General features: G+C 45.0%; 2 protein-coding genes across 6 annotated transcripts in view; both read left to right on the forward strand.

The window, feature by feature from the left end:
• Window positions 1-487: 487 nt before the first annotated feature.
• On the forward strand, window positions 488-14,304 carry METTL22 (methyltransferase like 22). Of its 4 annotated transcripts, none has more exons than XM_038151742.1 (11): window positions 488-526; window positions 2,297-2,631; window positions 4,945-5,295; window positions 5,670-5,710; window positions 5,796-5,940; window positions 6,418-6,489; window positions 6,585-6,638; window positions 7,171-7,251; window positions 7,883-7,985; window positions 8,760-8,928; window positions 10,634-14,304. In XM_038151742.1, the coding sequence occupies exons 2-11, from the start codon at window positions 2,502-2,504 to the stop codon at window positions 10,667-10,669; spliced, it is 1,182 nt and encodes a 393-aa protein (XP_038007670.1). In that variant the 5' UTR covers window positions 488-526; window positions 2,297-2,501; the 3' UTR covers window positions 10,670-14,304. The 4 variants fall into 4 exon arrangements, with proteins under 4 accessions (XP_038007670.1, XP_038007671.1, XP_038007672.1 ...); XM_038151743.1 differs by lacking the exon at window positions 488-526 and adding an exon at window positions 564-584; XM_038151744.1 differs by lacking the exon at window positions 488-526 and adding an exon at window positions 625-645.
• Window positions 14,305-16,288: 1,984 nt separating this feature from the next.
• Window positions 16,289-19,132, forward strand: part of ABAT (4-aminobutyrate aminotransferase) — a 49,926-nt gene continuing 47,082 nt past the window's right edge. The window contains exon 1 of one of the 2 annotated variants that reach the window (XM_038150868.1): window positions 16,289-16,389. The gene's annotated coding sequence lies outside the window, so the exon portion shown is untranslated. Of the gene's footprint in view, window positions 16,390-17,333; window positions 17,473-19,132 lie in introns of those variants that run through there. The other variant, XM_038150870.1, reaches the window with a different exon arrangement.

Raw genomic sequence — 19,132 nt, forward strand, 5'->3', positions numbered from 1 at the left:
TCTTCAGAATTAAGCAAATAAACCCCCAATTCCCTAAACGAGTGAACAACTGTTGCTCCAGCTAATCTTACAGTGGAACTTGAATTCTGACATTATGTGGACTAAGGCAGAAACGCCTTTTTGCCTCCGCAGAGGTCTTTCCACTTTGTTTTCAAGCCGTTTGTAGGTTCTGCATGGCATTACAGACGAACCGAGACGGGGCAAGTGATGCTAGAAACAATTAGTAACTAAGAAGGCGAGTAGGAAACGCGTGTTCAAACTCCGAGCAAATCCTGCGGATGCTTCAGAGCAAGCCCGACCCGCGCGGCTGGCGCTGCCTTTGCCCGCCTCCCCTGGCGGCTCTCAGCGGGGTTCGGTGCCGGTAATCGCCAACCACAGGCGAGCCCCGAGCACAGTGGGCACCCCCGGCCCGCAGCGCCCGCGGGGGGCGCCGGGCAGCGGCGTCAGCGGAAGGAGCCGGAAGGAGCGACACCGGGAGGGGCCGGAGCGGCGGGAGAGGCGGGACCCGAGCGGGGAGCGCGGAGAGGTGGGGTCTGAGCGGGGAGAACGGGAGAGGTGGGATCCGAGCGGGGAGAACGGGAGAGGTGGGATCTGAGCGGGGGAAAAAACGGGAGAGGTGGGATCTGAGCGGGGAGAACGGGAGAGGTGGGATCTGAGCGGGGAACGCGGAGAGGTGGGATGTGAGCGGGGAAAAAAGCCGGGAGAGATGGAATCTGAGCGGGCAACGCGGAGAGGCGGGATCTGAGCGGGGAAAAAAACGGGAGAGGTGGGATCTGAGCGGGGAGAAGCGGGAGAGGTGGGATGTGAGCGGGGGAAAGCGGGACAGCCGCCGGGGGTACTCGGGACCTGAGCGGGGAGAAGCGGGCCGGGCCGGTCCGGCCGAGGGGACGTGGATGCTGTCGGGGGACGCGGGTCCTGCCGGGAAGAAGCGGGACGGGCGCGTCTCACCGTGGGGACGCGGGACAGGCAGGTCCCACCCTGGGGACGCGAGAGAGGCGAGTGCCACCGTGGGGACAGGCGGGTCTCACCGTGGGGACTCGGGACAGGCGGGTCCCACCATGAGGACAGGCGAGTGCCACCGTGAGGACAGGGGGGTCACACCGTGGGGACTCGGGACCGGCGGGTCGCACCATGAGGACAGGCGGGTCTCACCGTGGGGACGCGGGACAGGCGGGTCACACCCTGAGGACAGGCGGGTCTCACCGTGGGGACGCGGGACCGGCGGGTCCCACCATGGGGACAGGCGGGTCACACCGTGGGGACGCGGGTCCGGCGGGTCCCGCCCCGCTCCCCGTGCCCGCGGAGCCTCGCCCGGCCGCGCTGAGCCCCGCGGAGGCTCCGGGGTCCGCAGCAGGAAGCGGAGCCCCCGCGCACATCTCTCGGAACCGGGGCACTGCCGGCGCGGCTGCGCTGGCTCCGAGCCCCGCCGGGCCAGGGCAGGTTTGGAGCTGGCCGAGCTAACAGAGCTGCGCGGCCGCAGATACACAGGCTGCTTCTGAAGCCGGGAGTGTTGCGAGTGTGGATAGGTGTGATGGTCGGGCAGGGAGCTGCTAAGTTATCACGGGTCTGGAGCATCTCCCTTACGAGGAAAGGCTGAAGTTGAGGAGAGGTGACTGAGAGGGGCCTTCTTAATGTGTGTAAACGTCAAAGGGAGGGCTCAGAGCAGCGACCGGGCTCTGCTCCCTGGGGCCCAGCAATGGGGCAGGAGCAAAGGGCAGGAGCTGATGCCCAGGAAGTTCCACCTGAACACGAGGAAGAACTTCCCTGTGAGTGACCGACCCACAGAGAATGTGGAGTCTCCCTCGCTGGAGATACTCCAGAACCATCTGGACACGATCCTGTGCTCCAGAGTGACCCTGCCTGAGCAGAGAGGTGGGACCAGATGAGCCACTGTGGTCCCTTCCAGCCTGAACCATTCAGTGATCTTGTTCAAGCACAACTGGGTAATAGCAAATTTAGCATAATCATTCAGGATGGTAATGCTAACGCAGGAAGAGGCCTTGTTCCCTTTGAAAACCTTGATTAGGCATTGTAATTCCGTGCAGTCATGGTAACGTTTGGTTTCTTTCAGGGGAGGTTGTTTGTAACACAAGCAAATTAGTAGCTCTTCCTAAAATACACAGTGGCTGCCACTGAACTACTAACAGTTATGTATTGGAGGATTCTGTAAAAGAGAGCCTTGGAGCATTGCTACTTTTTGAACAGTGTCATCTGACTTCTGTCTTCTGAAATCCTGCTGGAGCAATGTTCAGACAGTGTCAGGCTACCACTAAAAGCTGCCTGTGTTTGGTTTTAGGTTGAATATCCTGATGAGTAACTTGTTGTCTTGGAGCATGGTGGAGCTTGCACGATCACACCTTCACAGAAGCGATGTCCTGAGTTTCCTTTGGTGAGCAAAACTGTTACTGGACACCTGTAAATGGAAGAGAATGGAATCCCTTTGTGGCAGCACTGCATAAGGGCTGTTTGAGCACTGCAGATGTTCCTCTCACCAGCACCCCATGGTAGATTTAGCAGAGAAGGAGATGGATAACCCCACGTTTAGAAGTGACACTGTGCTGTCTGATGTCCACTTGCACTGCCCAAGCAAAAGACACCTCATGGTACGACTGAATGCAGTTGGACAGCCAGGTAATGGATGCTGACACTGATGTAGCTGTATTTTACCTGTACTCACATCTTTGGAAGGCTGAGTCCCCCTCTAAGTGGTTGATATTAATAGTTACATATTTTATTCCACCTATAAGCAGAATCACCTCCTACTCAGTCTTTAGAAAGAGATCTAGCTGTGTTATCCTCATGAAATTAACTCCAGAAATGAAAACTTGTAGACAGCTTGTCTTAAAAATTAAACTTTAAATTACTATTGGAGAAAAAGTGACCAAATTTACTCACTTGCAGGTTTAATTTAATGGTTCATTGAGCAATATTGTCAATATAGCACTTTGGGAGTCGTGATTTAAAATAAGGTTGTGATGTTTCTTATATACAAACAAAAGATGAGAACCCAGGAGTTTAAATAGTGTAACTTAAGTTTAAAATATAAACTATCAGTAATTAATGTTTCAAGCTTAATTAAATGTTTATGTGATGATTTACCATCTATTCCAGGGGAGCATAACAGCTTTCTTTGGGATATGTGATGGGGGGTTTATTGTTTTATTTCTGTTGGTGGGGTTGATTTTTTTTGGGGGGGGGAGGGTGTTTGCTTCAAAAAAAATGTCAACAAGAAAACTCAACACAGCAATGGCTTTAACTGACATAAAATTTGAAGAGTCAAGGCTATAGAGGAAATGAGTTGGCAAATGCCCCTGGCTGATTGCCAGCTTGTAGGTTGCTATAAAGTTGTCAAGGGAACTGACCTTGAAGCTGCTGGCAAAATGTTCTGTGCAAAGTCCTGCTGTGACAGAAGTGTTAATTGTTTTTTCAAACTCAGTTGTGACATCAAAAGAGTAACTTCTGCAGCTGTTCTGGTGTATGACAATGTGAAAAATTATCAAAGTAGGCCTGACAAAGAAGTGAATATTAATTTTGACCCTGTTCAGGTCAAAACCCAGGTAATTAATGCTGTGGTGGGTCTTCATGCTGTTTGATATGAGTTAGCTGTGATTGTGCTTGGTGCAAAGAACCCTTCAGCAGAAGGAAGTGCCAGTGTGTTCTGCCTACTCCAGTGAGCTCTGTCTGGGACATTCCTCTGGTTATTGAGACAAGAATTGCATTGCAGTATGACAGCCTTTAATGCCATAACAATCTACCAGGGCCACTGTGCTGTGTTTTGGGGCAGTTTATGGGGATTTAGTCTCTTCCCCTTTGAGTCAGTTTGACTTTCCACCTTTTGAATGCTGTAGAAATGCCGAGGATCAGAATGGACGTGGAGAACAAATCATTTTGCACTGATGGCATCCTCTATTCCAATTCGTTTCATTTGGTCATCATGCAAACAGTGGAGACTAAAAATTTCTGATGCTGGGACAGGCACTGAAGATTTTATTAGATCTAGCTAAAATGATCTCACTAGAGAGGAACCTCTGTCAGATTGCAGTAGACCACCTTGGAACATCTTGCCTACTAAAGAAACTGGAATAGAACTCCATAATTTGTGAAATTGTTGAAAGCAGTGGTAGCAAGCACTTTATCTCTTCCTTTGGTTGGGAATGAACCTAGATGGAAGGACTATGGAATGTCTGTTATCCTCATATGTGGTATTCAGGCAGTAGAGATTCCTGTAATTAAAATTGCAAGGTCCATGTTTTAATAACTTAAAATTTTAATAGAAGCTGATGTCACTGAGTGATTGTTGTAAAAGATTTTTAATTAATTGGTCATTAAGAATAGCTTCAGTGGTTTAATCTCTTTGAATAATCAGTTTGAACACTTAAAAAATTACAGAATGTCAGCTTTGCCTCCTGTGCACTTATTTCTGTTCTTATATACTGAGCCAATTTCAAGGCTTGAAGTTGCTTGAATTCCTAAAGTCTTTCAAAGCAATAAACAAAAATTGAACTTGCAGTTTACTAGAACATGCTTCTTTCTTACAAGATAGGAATCCTAACCAAAATAAAGGAATTCTAACTTACAGTAATTCTGCTTTCAACTTAGTTTGAACTTCTGTGAACAGAACTTTTGGAGGGTGTAAGAAAGCATCCCCTCTGCCAATAGTTAAAATAAATATTACTAAATCAGATGAACCTGCCCATTGTGGCTGTGCAGATGCTGAGTCAGCCAGTGGACTCTGAAAGTGCTTTGTTAATTTCTGCTGAGAGAACTTAATAACAGAAGTATTTCTCCATAGCAAATAAAACTGTATCTCAAGTTAACCTGTATCATGTTTCACGGTATAGATTTTTAATACATGTAATGCATACCAAAATCTCATGCATGTGGAAGTTGTGCACAGGTTCTGCCTCATGTTTAACCTTTCCCCCCACACTGTGTTCTTAACAGTATTCCTGTCATCTTTCAAACTCCTTTGGAGCACAGAAGATTTGGCATCTGGGAAACACGTGAGGGAAATTACCACAGGAAGAGAACAGCAGTGCGGAAGTGGAGATGAACTGTGTGACAAGGACAGGAGTAACGTGAAAGAAGAAGGAGAATTAAATAGTGAAGGAGTAGAAGCTCTGCTAGATGATGATGGAGACTTGGAAGTGGTCAGAAGGCCTCGAAGTGCCTCTGATTTGCAAGCAGAGGATCTTTTGAGGGATATAGTGTGCCCTGTAATTCTGATGAAAGGGAAGGAAGATGCTTTTGAAGACGAAGAGCAGGAGTGCACTTGCAGTGATGTTGTTAAAATAGGTAAATAATAAGTTTTCGGTCAGGAGAAATGTGGCAGATATGTTTTAGTAAAACAAAAGAAAAATAGGTTTTCTTTAGAGATGGAACAGCAGTTTGTTAAGCGAAAGAAAATAATGATCACAATACTGTGATATTGCAAATAAAAATCTGCCTTTATTCTCTGGAAGGGATTTGGGCAGTTGTGCACCACAGGGAACTCAGTGCTCCTTAGTTAGAGTGGGTGTTTGGCATTATCCAGCATTATTGTATGGAATGAAGAGTGTTTAGTTCTATATTTGAAAGGGAAGCATAGCCTTAGTTTCAAACTTGCCTCTGTGGAACTTGATTTGAACAATTTTGAGGTGATTCTCTTCTGTTCTCTCTCATTTCCACAGAACACACTATGGCAACCCCCTTGGAAGACGTCGGTAAACAAGTACGTGTTCTGCCTTGTAGTGTCTTGATTTTCATGGAATGTGCTTCAGAGCTGATTCAGTTTTAAGTGCTTCCCTTGTCCCCAGGTCTGGCGTGCTGCCTTCCTTCTGGCTGATTACATTCTCTTTCAAAGGGACACGTTCAGGGGGTGCTCTGTGCTGGAGCTTGGAGGTGGCACTGGAATTACCAGCATTATCATGGGAACAGTTGCCAAGAGAGTTTATTGCACAGGTAAGGCAGTTTTTTCAGTTCAATATTTTCATGAAGCTTCCCTAAGCAGTGCTTTCATCCTGGTATTTTCAGAATCATCTGTTCAGTTATAGTTAATCATTTTTTATTAGTGCATATCAATTTGTGTTATTTACTGAAAAATAACAGGAACTTTCTCAAAGGGCTGAGAAAGCTCAAGAGTTTAAAAGCAAGATATGTTGCAGTGAACTCAAGATAGAGTGTCCAGATTAAAATAGGTAGGGTAGGAATCTAACTTCTTTCTTCAAGGGTTGCTCAGAGCTTGGAACTGCTCAGAGCTTGGAACTGAAAGACAAAAGAAAGAAAGATTCTAAGGGAGCAGTCATCAGTGGACAGAGTTGCTCTGAATTTTCATTTATCTCATGGGCTTGAGAGAAACTTTTGAGTATTAGTCTGAGAGGCATATATGGCCCATACAAAATATTCTTGTTATTAATGTCATTATCACTTCTTTTCCAGACGTTGGTGAAGATCTCCTGGGCATGTGTGAACAAAATGTTGCATTAAACAAACACTTGATGGAGCCAGGAGGTGAGTGCTTCATGGTCAGATTTTGACTCTCTGCTTTAGCCCAGATGCTGTCTGAAAGGCCATTTGTGACTGATGTGATCTTTCTTCACCCCCAGGAGGGGAGATTAAAGTGAAAGAACTGGATTGGCTGAAAGATGAATTCTGCACTGGTAGGTGCTTATAATGGCTCCTTTTAGATTGGGCTTGGTGTTTGGTGTTACATATTCAAAAGCCTCTCTTGGGCCTCAAAGAAAATTCTGATTAATGACAATATTTGATACTGCCAGTTGAAAAGGTTTTAAGTTTATTAGACTTTCAAATAAAGATTCTTTTAATGAAGAATAATTTTTTTAAAGCACGATATAAAGGAAGATTGATCAAAACATATAAGGATATATCTGGGGTTTTGTTTAAAGGTGTGCTTGCTTTAATGTATTTAAAGCTGTGACTGCTACAGGGTTGTGAATTCTGAAGTGAAAGAAAACTTTTGCTTGCCAGTCAGCCTTGGGAGGGTTGGACATAACACAGAGAAAGCAGAGGACTGGGGGAATTTCAGAAAATGAGCAGGGAAGGTTTTGGTTTCCCTTGAGTGGTGTGCTCTGTTTATGGAGCAGCAGCTGCCCACAGGAGCTAAGGAGTTCCTTTTCTCCAGACATTTGAGACATTTAATCATGTACACCCAAGCTATATTCTTTCTTCCAGATCCTGAAGCTCCTTATAGCTGGTCTGAAGAAGAGATTGCTGATTTGCTTGATCACTGTGCTGTGATAATGGCAGCTGATGGTAGGGAAATACAAGCAGTAAGCTTTTAAATCAAACACTCAAGCATTATGAGTAATAATTTAAACATACCTAGTTTGCTTTAAAATCTGGTAGGTCAGATCCTCACCTAATTTGCCAAACCTCTGCCTTAAGTGTTCCTGCCTGTATTTTTCTTTTCTAAACACTTACATTTACATTCTGAATTAGCAATTATGAGAACAGATGTTGCAAGCTGTAGCTCTTCCTTTTCTTTGGTGTGTCCTGCTTTCAAAGGATATCTGGCTATAATGGTAAATTAATTATAGCCTGGTGTGGGTTTTTGTAAGGGAAGAGGCTCTCTACTCTCTAATATCCTGGTTTTTTAGCTTTGTAGTGAGATTATTTCCAGGCTGAGAGAATTCTTGTCAAAGCTTGTAAATTGTGTGACAAACGATTCCCATTCTGATGAGAGAAAGCTTAAAGAAAGCCATAAATAGCAGCAGTGAATACTCTTACAGGGTCAGTTGTTGCCATTAAAAATGTACTTTACACTTGGATAAAAGAGTGACTTGTTTGATTTGAGTAATCAAACGAAGGCCTGCTGTTTCATAATGGACACTTAAGTAAATTATATCCCTAATTATATATATGCTCTTGATCTTGTTTTTTACAGTTTTCTATGATGATGACCTGACTGATGCCTTGTTCAGAACTCTGTATAGAATCACACACAACTTGAGAAATTCTTGCACAGTTTACTTAGCACTGGAAAAGAGGTGAGTATTACCAACAACTTTAAATAAAAAGCACTAAAACTTTGTGTGTTTTAATTAAAGGTTGGCTTCTGATTTTCATTGTATCAGATGATCACAGGCTGCAGTATATGCTCAGGATAAGCTCTTTTTTTTCTACATGCTTAATTTTTATCAGATCACACTTTGAGCTTAACAGGAGTTTGCCTTTTGTTGTCCTACCTTTGCCTCACCTGAGATACCCTCTGTTCAAATGAGGATAAATAGGTGGCTAGATTGATATCATGCCTGAGAACATTTGCTGTATATTTCTGAGGTCACTGAATGGAATTAAGTCGTTTAGAATTAGCATATTTATTTCCTGGCTTGAGCAACTGTAGACCAGTTTCTCTTGTTTGCTTTCAAGGAATCAGTGAATGTTTTTAAGTAATTGTCTGTTGGAGTCCATTCATAAGCTGACACACAAATAGGCTTTGCTTAAATCTCTAGAGATATGTAAGCAATAACTCTTCCTGTGGTTTGTTGCCTGGTGTTTGTCCAGGGAGCCAAGCCAATGATTCTGTTGTGGCAAAGTGCCCTAAAACCAATGGAAAGGTTCATCCAAGAGTTACTGTGTACTGATGCTGACATAGCATCTTTTCTGCTTTTTAGGAATGGGAGGGGTGTAAATGTCTTTGGCTGCTGAAGGGAGTTAATTATGCTGAGAAGACCCATTTTTTCATTAGCTGAGGGAAGTTACACACCTATTTAAGATGGCAGTATAGGAGAGGTGTTCTAAATGAAATACTCTTTTGCCAGGCTGAACTTCACTTTAAGACATATGGATATTACATGTGAAGCCTACAGTCACTTTAGAAATACTCTAAATGATCTGGAGAACCTCCAAGATGGAAAAATGAAATATACAGTGGAACCCGTTAAGCTTGATTTCAGCCAGTTCCTTGTTTATGAACGGATTGAGCAGTTGGTAAGTGGCATTCATGGAAATAAATGCAATGTGTCAGGCTTATCATCTCAAATTAGTTATCAGCTGTTAATGGAGCATGAAGGAAGAACAGGAGAATAAACATTCTCTTTTATTTCCACTTAGTTTTTTTGATTTAAAATGATCCTTGTTTGTGCTTACATAATCTGTGCTAGATTGACATGTCCTGGTTTTGGCTGGGACATAATTAATTTTCTATCACCAGCAGTAGGGTGGCTGAGATTGCCCTCAGTTCCTCAAAGGATAAGAGACTTTTACTTTGTAAAATACCATTTTTGTGATTGAACTGGAAAATGGGACCAGTATCTCTTCTCATTTATTTTCTTGTAGGAGAGCTTTCATTTCACACTTTTCAGTAATTCCTTTCCCAGTTCAGGGTTCAGGACATAATGTTCTAGTATCTACGAAGAAGTAAATTAGCTCTAAACTTATGTTATTGGGAAACATGTCAGATATAATATTTCTGGTTATCTAATTGCCCCTCAAGCACTTATGGTTCTCTTTCTCCATTTTTTTCCAAATTATCTGCTCTTAGGAATATTATGCAGGGTAACTAACAGCTAACAGACTTCTAGAACAATCCAATCTAATTAATCTTTTTCAAGAGATGTAAATCTTGCACTGGATTGCAAATCTGGTACCAAGAAATTATGTTGTTGTTGTGATCATACTGTGTGTATGCATAGTGAGATGACAGGGGCCACAGTTACTTCATGAGATTGATTTATTTTAGTTAATGCTGATACCTTCAGGCATAAAACGTGTGTAAAACTTGTTTAAAAGCTTTAAAAGTACACAGAAGTAACCTGGATTATAGATAAATGTGTAAACTCCTTCCCTGGCTGCTGTGAGGAAGGCTGCTGACCCTTGAAATCTATGCATTTTTAAATGCCTATGTTTTTATTTATCATTAGGTCTATTGCCACAATTCAAAAATGTCATGGTGAAGAGTATGTGACAGTCTGCTTAATTATCCTCTGTGGAGCAGACAAAGTAAATATTAATACAGTCTAAAGAAATGAAGTGATTAAGGATTTTTCATCCTTGTTGTCTGTAGGATTGAGAAGGGGGTTTGTGTTTATGTGAGCCATGCATTTGTGACACTTGGATTCCTCAGTAAATTATTTGTTCAGCTGCTTTTTTTACCAGTATTATTGAAACCATTTGTCAACACAGGCTAAGAAAAAGAGCAGGATTATCAGTCAAAATACTTAGGATTAGCAGGATTATCAGTCAAGATCATGCAGATCAATGAATCACAGAATCACAGAATATCCTGAGTTGGAAGAGACCCACAAGGACAATTGAATCCAACTCTTAAATGAATGGCCTCATACAGGGATCCAACCCACAACCTTGGCATTATTAGCACCATGCTCTGGCCAACTGAGCTAATTTCAAACTATTTTAAAACAAACTACTGTATACTAAACACACATTATTTTTTTTAAATCCTGCTACGTGAATGAAGCAATCAACTGTAGTGCTGTTTCAAAGATAAATTGGTAATTGTTCCAGGAAATTACAGACATGGATTTGGTATCCATCTATAGATGGATACTATCTATAGATGGAGGTATAGGGTATGTCTTAAAACTCGTCTTACAGTGAACCTGTGGAAATTTTTCATAATGCAACCTACTGATGTGAGAAAATACCTGTATGTGTTTTTTTTCTGCTCCTACAGGAATTGTGGAAGATCATGGCTGAGCACCTAACATGACACATGACAGGCCCACGAGAAAAGAGATCTTTACCTACGGAGAAGGGCTATTTTGATGTTCTGTTAAGATAAGGATTTTCATCCCAAGAAAAGCATCTTCCTGGTGGAATTGTGTTCTCAGAAAGTATTGCAATGCAGTTTTGCTTTACTTTTCTGGTTTTGGCACTTCGTTTCTTGGACTTGTGCAGTTGGACATTATCTCTCTGATGTTCCCAAGTACCTGCTGGATGCCAGGCAGTGGCAGTGACACAGTGACTTGCTCTTTGGGTTGATGACTTCACTTTTAGAGTCTGGCAAAGAAGTATCTAACCTTTTCCATGTGGCTGATTTGCAGATGTCAAGCATTTCCCTTTTTAGTTTACATAACATGGACACCTTTCTCAATCTTATCCCAGTTCCACACATTATTTGTATTTATGGACACTTGTGAAACAATGTTCTGGAGAAGACTTGTTCGTCATGAATGAACTTTTCTTTAAGAAATTTGTTTATGAAATTGACCCTTAATTCTCAGTTTGTCCTATATAAATAACTCTAGTTTAGGGCCACTGTCTGAGTTGAAAGGAAACAAGATGCATTTTGTTTGAGCCTCTGAAAATACTCCACAGAGGTTTTGGAGTATAGGAGGTCAACCCTATATTGTCCTGCAGGAATTTTAAGCTATTCTGTCCTGGGCAGGTTGAGGGTAAGAAGGTCCCACATGAAGGGAGGTGTTACAGCTCTTGAAATATTTGGAATTCTACCCTCAGCATACACATGTGAGGCTGGGGGCAGGGAAATGGCCAAGAATGTCTTGCCCAAACAAAAGTGGGCCTCCAATATCTTTCTTCTGGATTAAAATTAAGCATATTTATTAAATCTCTCCTGTGTTATTAATGAATCCAAAAATCTGCTTGCACTTTTATAAATGTTACATGCACTGTTGTTTTCATATCACTTTGCCATATGTACTCTGCCATGGGAATCCTTGTGCCCACTGCATTCCTCAGCATGAGGAGAGTGTCAGTGATGGAGCTGTTCCAGCCTGGGACTTGTGGGAGTGTGCAAGATGTTCATTAGAAGCATGTGATGGACTTCTTGAAAGCCTGTTTTACATTTGGTGTAGGTCAGTTATTTCATAACCTGCTTGTGTGTCTGAAGACCTATTTTTTGTGTTCTTTAATAGGATGAAAGGTTAGATGATGATGATGGCCATTCCCTGTGAGTACAGTCAAAGTAAAAATTACATTATGTTAGCATGTATCTGTCTAGATTTATACAAAAATTCTCTCTCAGAACCCTCATTTGAGCTTCAAAGATGAAAAACTGTATTTTAATCCAAAGATTCCCAAATTAATGTTTGTTGGTTTGTTATGTAATGTTGTTACCTTTTGTAGATTTAACTATTTTTGAACGTAGCTACTTATTTCAGTAGTGATTTTTTGAAAGCTGCACAAGAATGTATGAGGCTGATGTGAAACAGTGTGAGCACTTAGGCAGTCCTGTGTTTTTTCTCACACTGGATTTCTCAGTCTTTGGAATTATCAGCAGAAACTTACCTGCAAGTCCTTCATTTCTGTGAAGGAAGAGAAAGTAGGCACTTAATCTAAAACCTATGAATATTTCTACTCAGCTGTGGTGATTGGGTTTTCACTTGGAACACTATCTCTTTTGCTAAATAAAGTCATCAGGCAGTTGGGAGCATTTCTGGGTCTGGTTGGCAAATCCACCAGTCATCCAGATGGATCATTTTCAGGAGGGAGGAATATAGAGGAGGTGAAGGGGAACCTGTGGAGCCCTCAAAGGGAGGGGAGGAGTGTCTTCTTGGGAAAAATCTTCTTGGGAAGTCTGGTAATGGATAGACACATGATCTTCCAGGAGGAATCTGGTTTGAAACAAATGTTTTTCACTTTTGTCACTGCCGTATGGTGAAACAACAAATGCCTTTTCTCAGTTCCCACCCCTCTCCTGCTTTTATCTCTCTTAAGAGAAGTAAAGGCGACACAATTATAGATACTGGTCAGGAGAAGAACTTGAACTTTCATGGGACACTCAGATAAGCAAAGTAATTGCATTTATTTCTTTTAAATCTTTGTTGATGTCAAACTTGGAGAGTGGCTTTGTTGTGAACATTGTGTGTCATTTTGCAGTAGAAAAAAGTTGAAGATGCTCCCTTGATGGGATAGATTCTGTATATTTATCATTGTTGGGTGTTCTCAAGTGTAGGTGGCTATTTGTAGGCCATCCTTGCAGCTCCATCTGCTGTACAACACTTTGAGTCAAAACATTTTACAGTTTGTTCAACACCCTGTTCCTTTCTAGTTTGACAATATTGTATTTTGGAGTAACAGTTTAGGTGGCATGCGTGGTTCTGCACTTCTCACCTAGACTTGCAGATGAAGTTACAGTGGAAATAATCCTGAAACGAAGGTGGTGTTTAATTGCCTACTTTTTGACAGTAGCTTTGCCTCCAGCAGTTTGGGGTTTTCAGGAAACATTCTAGGAAAAAGTAGATGTACTTTGTGTGTGTGTGTGTGTGTGTGTGTGTGTGTGTGTGTGTGTGTAAGGAACTTCTCATTCCTCAGAAGATGAGGACTTAAATTGGATCTCAAAGTTTTAAAGCAGGTAACAATCATGAGAGTGTCTGTTCATTAACTCAACTGTTTGTGGACTTGTACATCCACCACTAGTGCCAGTCCTTTTCCCTTTTCACCAGAGAATTAAGGGCTATGTCCCTGGCAGTTGCATTTCTGGGTTTTGTTTTATTTGCTTTGTTTTTTCATTCTGGTCGACAACATCTTTAAACTTGGAGAAATAAATTTTGTCTGAGATTTCTACTTACTGAGCTTATTGTATTTCCCAGTTGTATATTTTCCCCTTTCATAGTGTTTGTTATAGCAATTTTACAATCTGGATTCTGATGTTTTCATTCCCAGGAAACCTAATTGTAAGTGTAGTTTTCCATTGGATCAATGAGACCTAATCCAGCTGAGTCCTGTGATCAGTCAGGGCCATCAGTGGGGATCTGTTGCTGGGGGTATAAAGAAAGAGCAGACTTAACTATTTTGATGGTAATAGATATCTGAGTCCACTTTGGAGTGATGTGTAACTGTGCTCCCAATGTGGCAGTGCAGGGTGTGTTTGCAAAGCTGATTTTCCTCAGTCCTGTGCCTGAAACCACATTACCCAGAGTCAGACTGCCTGAACCAGCCAAATGCTGTTGCTAGTTTTAAAGACAGTTCTTGGTGCTGAGTGTGTGGTACAGGAAACTGAAGACTGCTTCTGGAAAGTGGGTGCTGCATTCCTGTGTGCTCGTTATGGCATGGCAAGGAAAGCTGCCTGTCTCACAAGCTTGCAGAGATTTTTCAATCTGCAAGTAAATTGAGAATTATTCACTTAATGCTTAGTAACTTGTCTTTAAAATGCAGTTCATCTCTTGAGTGTGATCATGGCATTTGTAACCTGAACACTTTGGAGGTTCAAGTGAAGTAGGATTTGAAAATGAGCTCCTTCTTGCTGCCAGGCTCTCATGCTGTGACATAGGTCAAGAGGTTTGTGTTCTTTTACAGATTCATCTTGACCCTGACCTTTTGTGTGTCCTTTGCATCTGTGCTGGAAGTTGATGCATTAACAGAATAAAGCTTTCTCTTGAGAAATGACTGCCTCCTCATGCTGCCAGCAGTGCAGCCAGCTCTGTCAGCACAGCACATTGCCACATTGCCTCGGAGAAAGTTTCCCCCAGCAGATGGCACATGGAATTTCTTTAACAATACCAGCACCTAAAGGCAGTAACAAAATATCTACATAGATGTATATCTGTGTGTGTGTTTATTTACACATCGCCCAGGCCAGCCCCACTGGTGTGAGCGAGAAGAGAGGCAAAGGAACATCCCTAGCTTGTGAGCAAGCTGAGCGTATTCTCTAAGCTTTTTGAGCAAATATTCAAAGGGATTACTCGTCAGATAATGAGTAAGATATGTAAGATGTTAATAATAATTAGAAGCAACATAATTTCGGCCTCAAAGTTAAGTAAAAATACATGTAATAAATTAGGCAAGAAAGTTGACAGGGAGTTGGACAGAAGACAGCATGAAAAAAGTAAAGTTTACTGCTCTGTTCTTGTTCTATGGGATATCAGTAGCAGGTTTACATTGTAGGATGATCAGAACGGGCACCAAGAAATTATCTGAAATTATCTGTTCTGTATTCCTCTCAAAACAGAATCATATTCATCTGGGAATCTTGATAAGTGTTGGTTATCAAAGGCTCTCATCACAGAGATCCTGTAATCTGTTCTAGTGCTTCCTTGTCCTTTATGATACAAATAGCTGCCTGCCATCTGAATGGCTCAACTGCCGCCTCTCTTGCGCTTTTGGACCATTAAACCTTTCTTACTGGAATAGACTGACAGACATGAGGGCTCTGGGCAGGGTAAGTGGAAATGAGGAGGCATAGATGGCCTAGCCTCCAGTGGTGTGTGCAGGGACAGAAGGATCCACCAAACTGATGGTGTTGCAGCACAAAAGAACAGCTTGGGCCTCTCAGAGCCCGCAGCGTTCCTGCCTTGCTTGTGTCCATCTCTCTGTCCGGTGGCCTTCAGCCGCTCTGCCACGATAGCTGCTCCAGGACACCCCCTGGAGCCTCCCACGGAGGTCCTTGAGGGCTGGGCAGGGTCTGATAGCTCCCCTCTCTTGTGTGCAGCCCTTATGAGTCCCAGCTCTGAGAGGTCACCTGGACGGGGAGAGGGTGCCCGTGTGCTGCTCACAGGAGTGACGAAGCTGTACATTTCTCTTATTGGCCTTTGTAGCCAGCTCTTAGGTTTTGAAGAAAACCAAGGCTGTGAACGAGACTGTAAGGTGAGAGTCCAGGTAGAGTTCAACATGCTTGCCATAGATTCTGTTGAGGATAAGATACATAATAATATTTATCACTGGGTTGGAGCATCAAGGGCAGCATTGCTTCTGCAAATATGGCATTGCTGCAGCAGAACCAAGCAGCAACTGAGCAGAATGGCTCGTTCTGGGATTTGAGCTGCTTCGAATCACACAACAAAAACGTGTTTTGTCTAGGCCAGTCTTAAATGCTGGCAAAGATTTGGGTTTTAAATTCGGAGTTTGACAAAACACTAGGTTTAATTTGAATTTCTAATCAGAGTTAGAAGACCAAAAGACTTTCTCACTTGCTGCCTTTGCTAAATTAAGTATGTCCCAAGTAGCAATAAGGAAAGGCCAGTGGGTCTTTGAGGAGCCGTAACAGTGCAGGCACGGATTCCCAGCGCGGTTAGGAAAGAGCCTCCGCTGCGCTTCTCGCGTGTGCGCGACGGATGGAGGAAACAGGCTCCGCTGCCCTTGCCGCGGCGGCTCCCGGAGCAGGGGGCGCGGGGCAGGCGGAAGGAGGGCGGGCAGGCGGAGAGGAGGAGGCGGGCAGCCCTTGCCGAGGGGCACGGCCCTTGCCGAGGGGCACGGCCCTTGCCGAGGGGCACGGCCCGCCCGAGCCCCGCCGCCCCGGCCCCGCCGGCCCTGAGGGTCCGGCCGGCCCCGCCCCTCCCGGCGGGGGCGAGTCCCGGCCGCGCTCTCCCATTGGCCGGGGCGGGCGCGGGGCCGCGTGCGGCGGCGCCGATTGGCTGCGGCGCGCGGGGCGGGCGGGGCGCGGCGGGGCCGGCGGGACGCGGCCGGCCCAGCGCAGCGCAGCCTAGCGCAGCCCGGCGCGGCCGCCGCAGGACGCGCAGCCCGCACCTCCCGGTGAGCGCCCGAACCGCGCGGGGCGGCGGACGGGCCGCCGCCTTCTCCGCCCGTCGCTCCCGCCCGGCACCGGGACTCCCCGCGGGCCCCCGCCTCCAGCCCCGCGGGCTGCGGTGTCCGCGTTGCCGGGGCAGCCGCGCGTCCCCCGCCGCTCGCCGGCGCCTTTCCGCCGGGTCCCGGCCCGGCGCACCCTGCGGGGAGCGGGGCGGCCTCGGGCCGCGACCGCGGGGCTTCCGCTGGCGGGCGGGGGTCGCGGGGCCGGTGCCGTCCTGCCCGCTCGGGGGCTCTGCCCTGCCCTGCTCTGCCGGAGCCCAGCGTGGGGTGGACCCCGGCGGGCCCGGCGCCCTCCCCGTGGGCCCTGGGCACCGCGGAGCGCAGGCGGGTTCGTCGTTCCCCGCGCGTTCGGCCGCACCGGGAGGGAGGCGGGTGTGGGATGCTCTGTGCCCCGGCTGGGCCCGGTACGGAGCTGCGGCGGGGAAAGGAACGCGAGGGCACAGAAGCGAGCGGCTGCGTACCGCGGGGAGAGCGGCACTGCCTTTGCGGGGAGGGCGCCCCTGGTTGAGGTGCTGCAGGCAGCTGAGTAATGGTGTTGGTGGAGGCCTGGTGCTGCACTTCAGCCGGGCTTCAGCTGGGCTTTTCAGCTCCTGTTCTCCAGCTGGTGCTGGTGATGCAAAACCCAAGCATGAGCCAAAACTCATGCTTTGGTTCGATACATCCTTAGCATCGCTCCCCTTACAGCACTTTAAGTAGCGCGGGGCTCTTCAGCCAGTGCTTTGCCTCTGCCTGGCTTGGCTTTTGCCTCTGTGATTCTCCATTTCTGTTTATGAAATAAACAGACATGGAAATGATATGCAAAGAAACTGAACTACTGTGGGAGGTTTCCAAGTAATTTTGTAATCAGTAATGAATGTTCAGGCTTACAAATACTGGATTTTGCCCTACAGTTCAAAGGCACAGTTGATGGGTATGGGCTCTTAAAAGGGTCTTTGCTCTTACAGTTTGAAGCAAGGAATTTGGTAAAGGTTGAAAGCCAACTGGTATAAAAGAAGGGTAATAGTAGGGTTACCTTCTGGAAGCTCTGTGGTAAGGAAATTACCTATTGAATCCTGTTATAATCCGGTTATTGTGTTATAAATTGAATTAGCAATTTTGCAGTGCTTGTGTCACTGGTTTTAGTTGTAATTGTCTTTTCTGTGGTGTCAGTATTGGGCAAATTCTGTCTGGGGGTGGTTTGTCTTCTCTGACTGGAGTTACAAATGCAGGCTTGGAGGTCAGTGATTCAAATGCAGGATCACAGCTCACCATACTGAAGCACAGCTTACGCAAAGAAGGGTAATATCTGGATTTCTTAGTGTTTTTCATCTGTAGTGTTTGAAGCACTCATCAAACATCACTTGTCTGACTGTATAGATGGGAAAGATGTTATTGTAAGTTACATGCTTACAGCTTACATTGTAAGTTACATGGGTACCTTGTGGACTGGGAATTAGTGTTCTGGTCTTCTATGTCTGCAGTCTGTGGGTGGCTCCTCCTGGACACCCCAAGTGCAGAGGACAGTGATTCAGAGATCTGCAGATAAATGGAGACCTGAGTCACTACGTGTGTGGTGCTATTAGACAAGATGACCTCTTGCAAATTACATGTGGGAAAATGTGATTAAAATGTTTTATTAGTATTTTATTTGGCCTTTAGTCTTCTGAGGAACGACAGCCTCGGAGGCATACTGTACAGTGAGGTGTCTTGTGCATCCAAACACAAAGTAAAGTCAAATAAGTGGATAAAATTGGATATTTATACCCAGAGGCAGTAAGCAAGCACAGCATGCAAATAAACACCAAGCAAATCAGTAGGTGTCCTGCTGGCAGCTGTGCTGTCATTGGGAAAGGAGAACATCCTGATCTGGATTTTTTCAGAAGCAGGGAGGAATTCAGATTCTTGCCTGCCATGTCTATGTTCATTCAAACCAGCTCTTGCTGCCCCTGCCAGCAGCTTGGGGGTCTCCGGGTGGTTCCCCTTGCCCAGTCTGCCTGGTGTGCTGCTTAACAGCCAAGTTTGAGAGCAGTTTATCCTTCCTTGCCCCCAGGCACACTGGGCAGCAGCCCAGCTGTAGCTGCCTGTGTGGGCAGGTGCAGCTGCACAGGCATCACTTCTGCCCTGGCAGTGCAGAGGCTTCCTCTAGGTTTGTGTTCTGAGGGTTGGGCCTGAATTAAAACAGCTCAGGTCATGTCGTGATGTACCTGTGCTGCTGCTTAGCCTCATAATTTCAGGAATTATTAAGGTTCACAGGATTAGAGTTCACAGCTGCTCCAAGGCCAATTTGATCTGGTTCTTGGCTTCTGAGCTCTGTTTCATGAATTCTAGGATTGAGAGTCCATGCCAGAAAAACTGCTGAAATTGTTTGTCTGTTTCAATTACAAATTAAATTCCCTTCCTTTCTTACCCAAATGAAAACAGCTTGTGGAAGTGTCTCAGGAAAGAAGGCTGTTGAGTGGCAGTATGTGTAGGTGCTATATAAACAGGGTAGCACTCACTGCTGTATCTATTGTAAAGATGCAGCTGGGTTGTATCTTGCTGGATTGGCTGTATACCAGAAACTTTAAATCAAATGGGGACTCTGAACTTGGATGAACTTTACTTTTGGCTTTGCCTTTGTCAGAGGGAGCAGGGAGGAGAATAGAGCTTGAGTAATTCTCAGATTTCACGTAAGACCTTTCTCATCATTATTGTTTTCAAATACGTTTTT

The sequence above is a fragment of the Motacilla alba genome, chromosome 14 (genome assembly GCF_015832195.1).
Source record: "Motacilla alba alba isolate MOTALB_02 chromosome 14, Motacilla_alba_V1.0_pri, whole genome shotgun sequence".
Lineage (NCBI taxonomy): Eukaryota > Metazoa > Chordata > Aves > Passeriformes > Motacillidae > Motacilla > Motacilla alba.

Bases quoted from the DNA above. Each gene is read 5' to 3' on its own strand.
- METTL22 (XM_038151742.1), top strand. From the start codon at position 2,502: ATGGTAGATTTAGCAGAGAAGGAGATGGATAACCCCACGTTTAGAAGT. The intron at 7,252-7,882 runs GTAGGGAAATAC...TGTTTTTTACAG, and splicing joins TGTGATAATGGCAGCTGATG to TTTTCTATGATGATGACCTG. The intron at 7,986-8,759 runs GTGAGTATTACC...CTCTTTTGCCAG, and splicing joins TACTTAGCACTGGAAAAGAG to GCTGAACTTCACTTTAAGAC.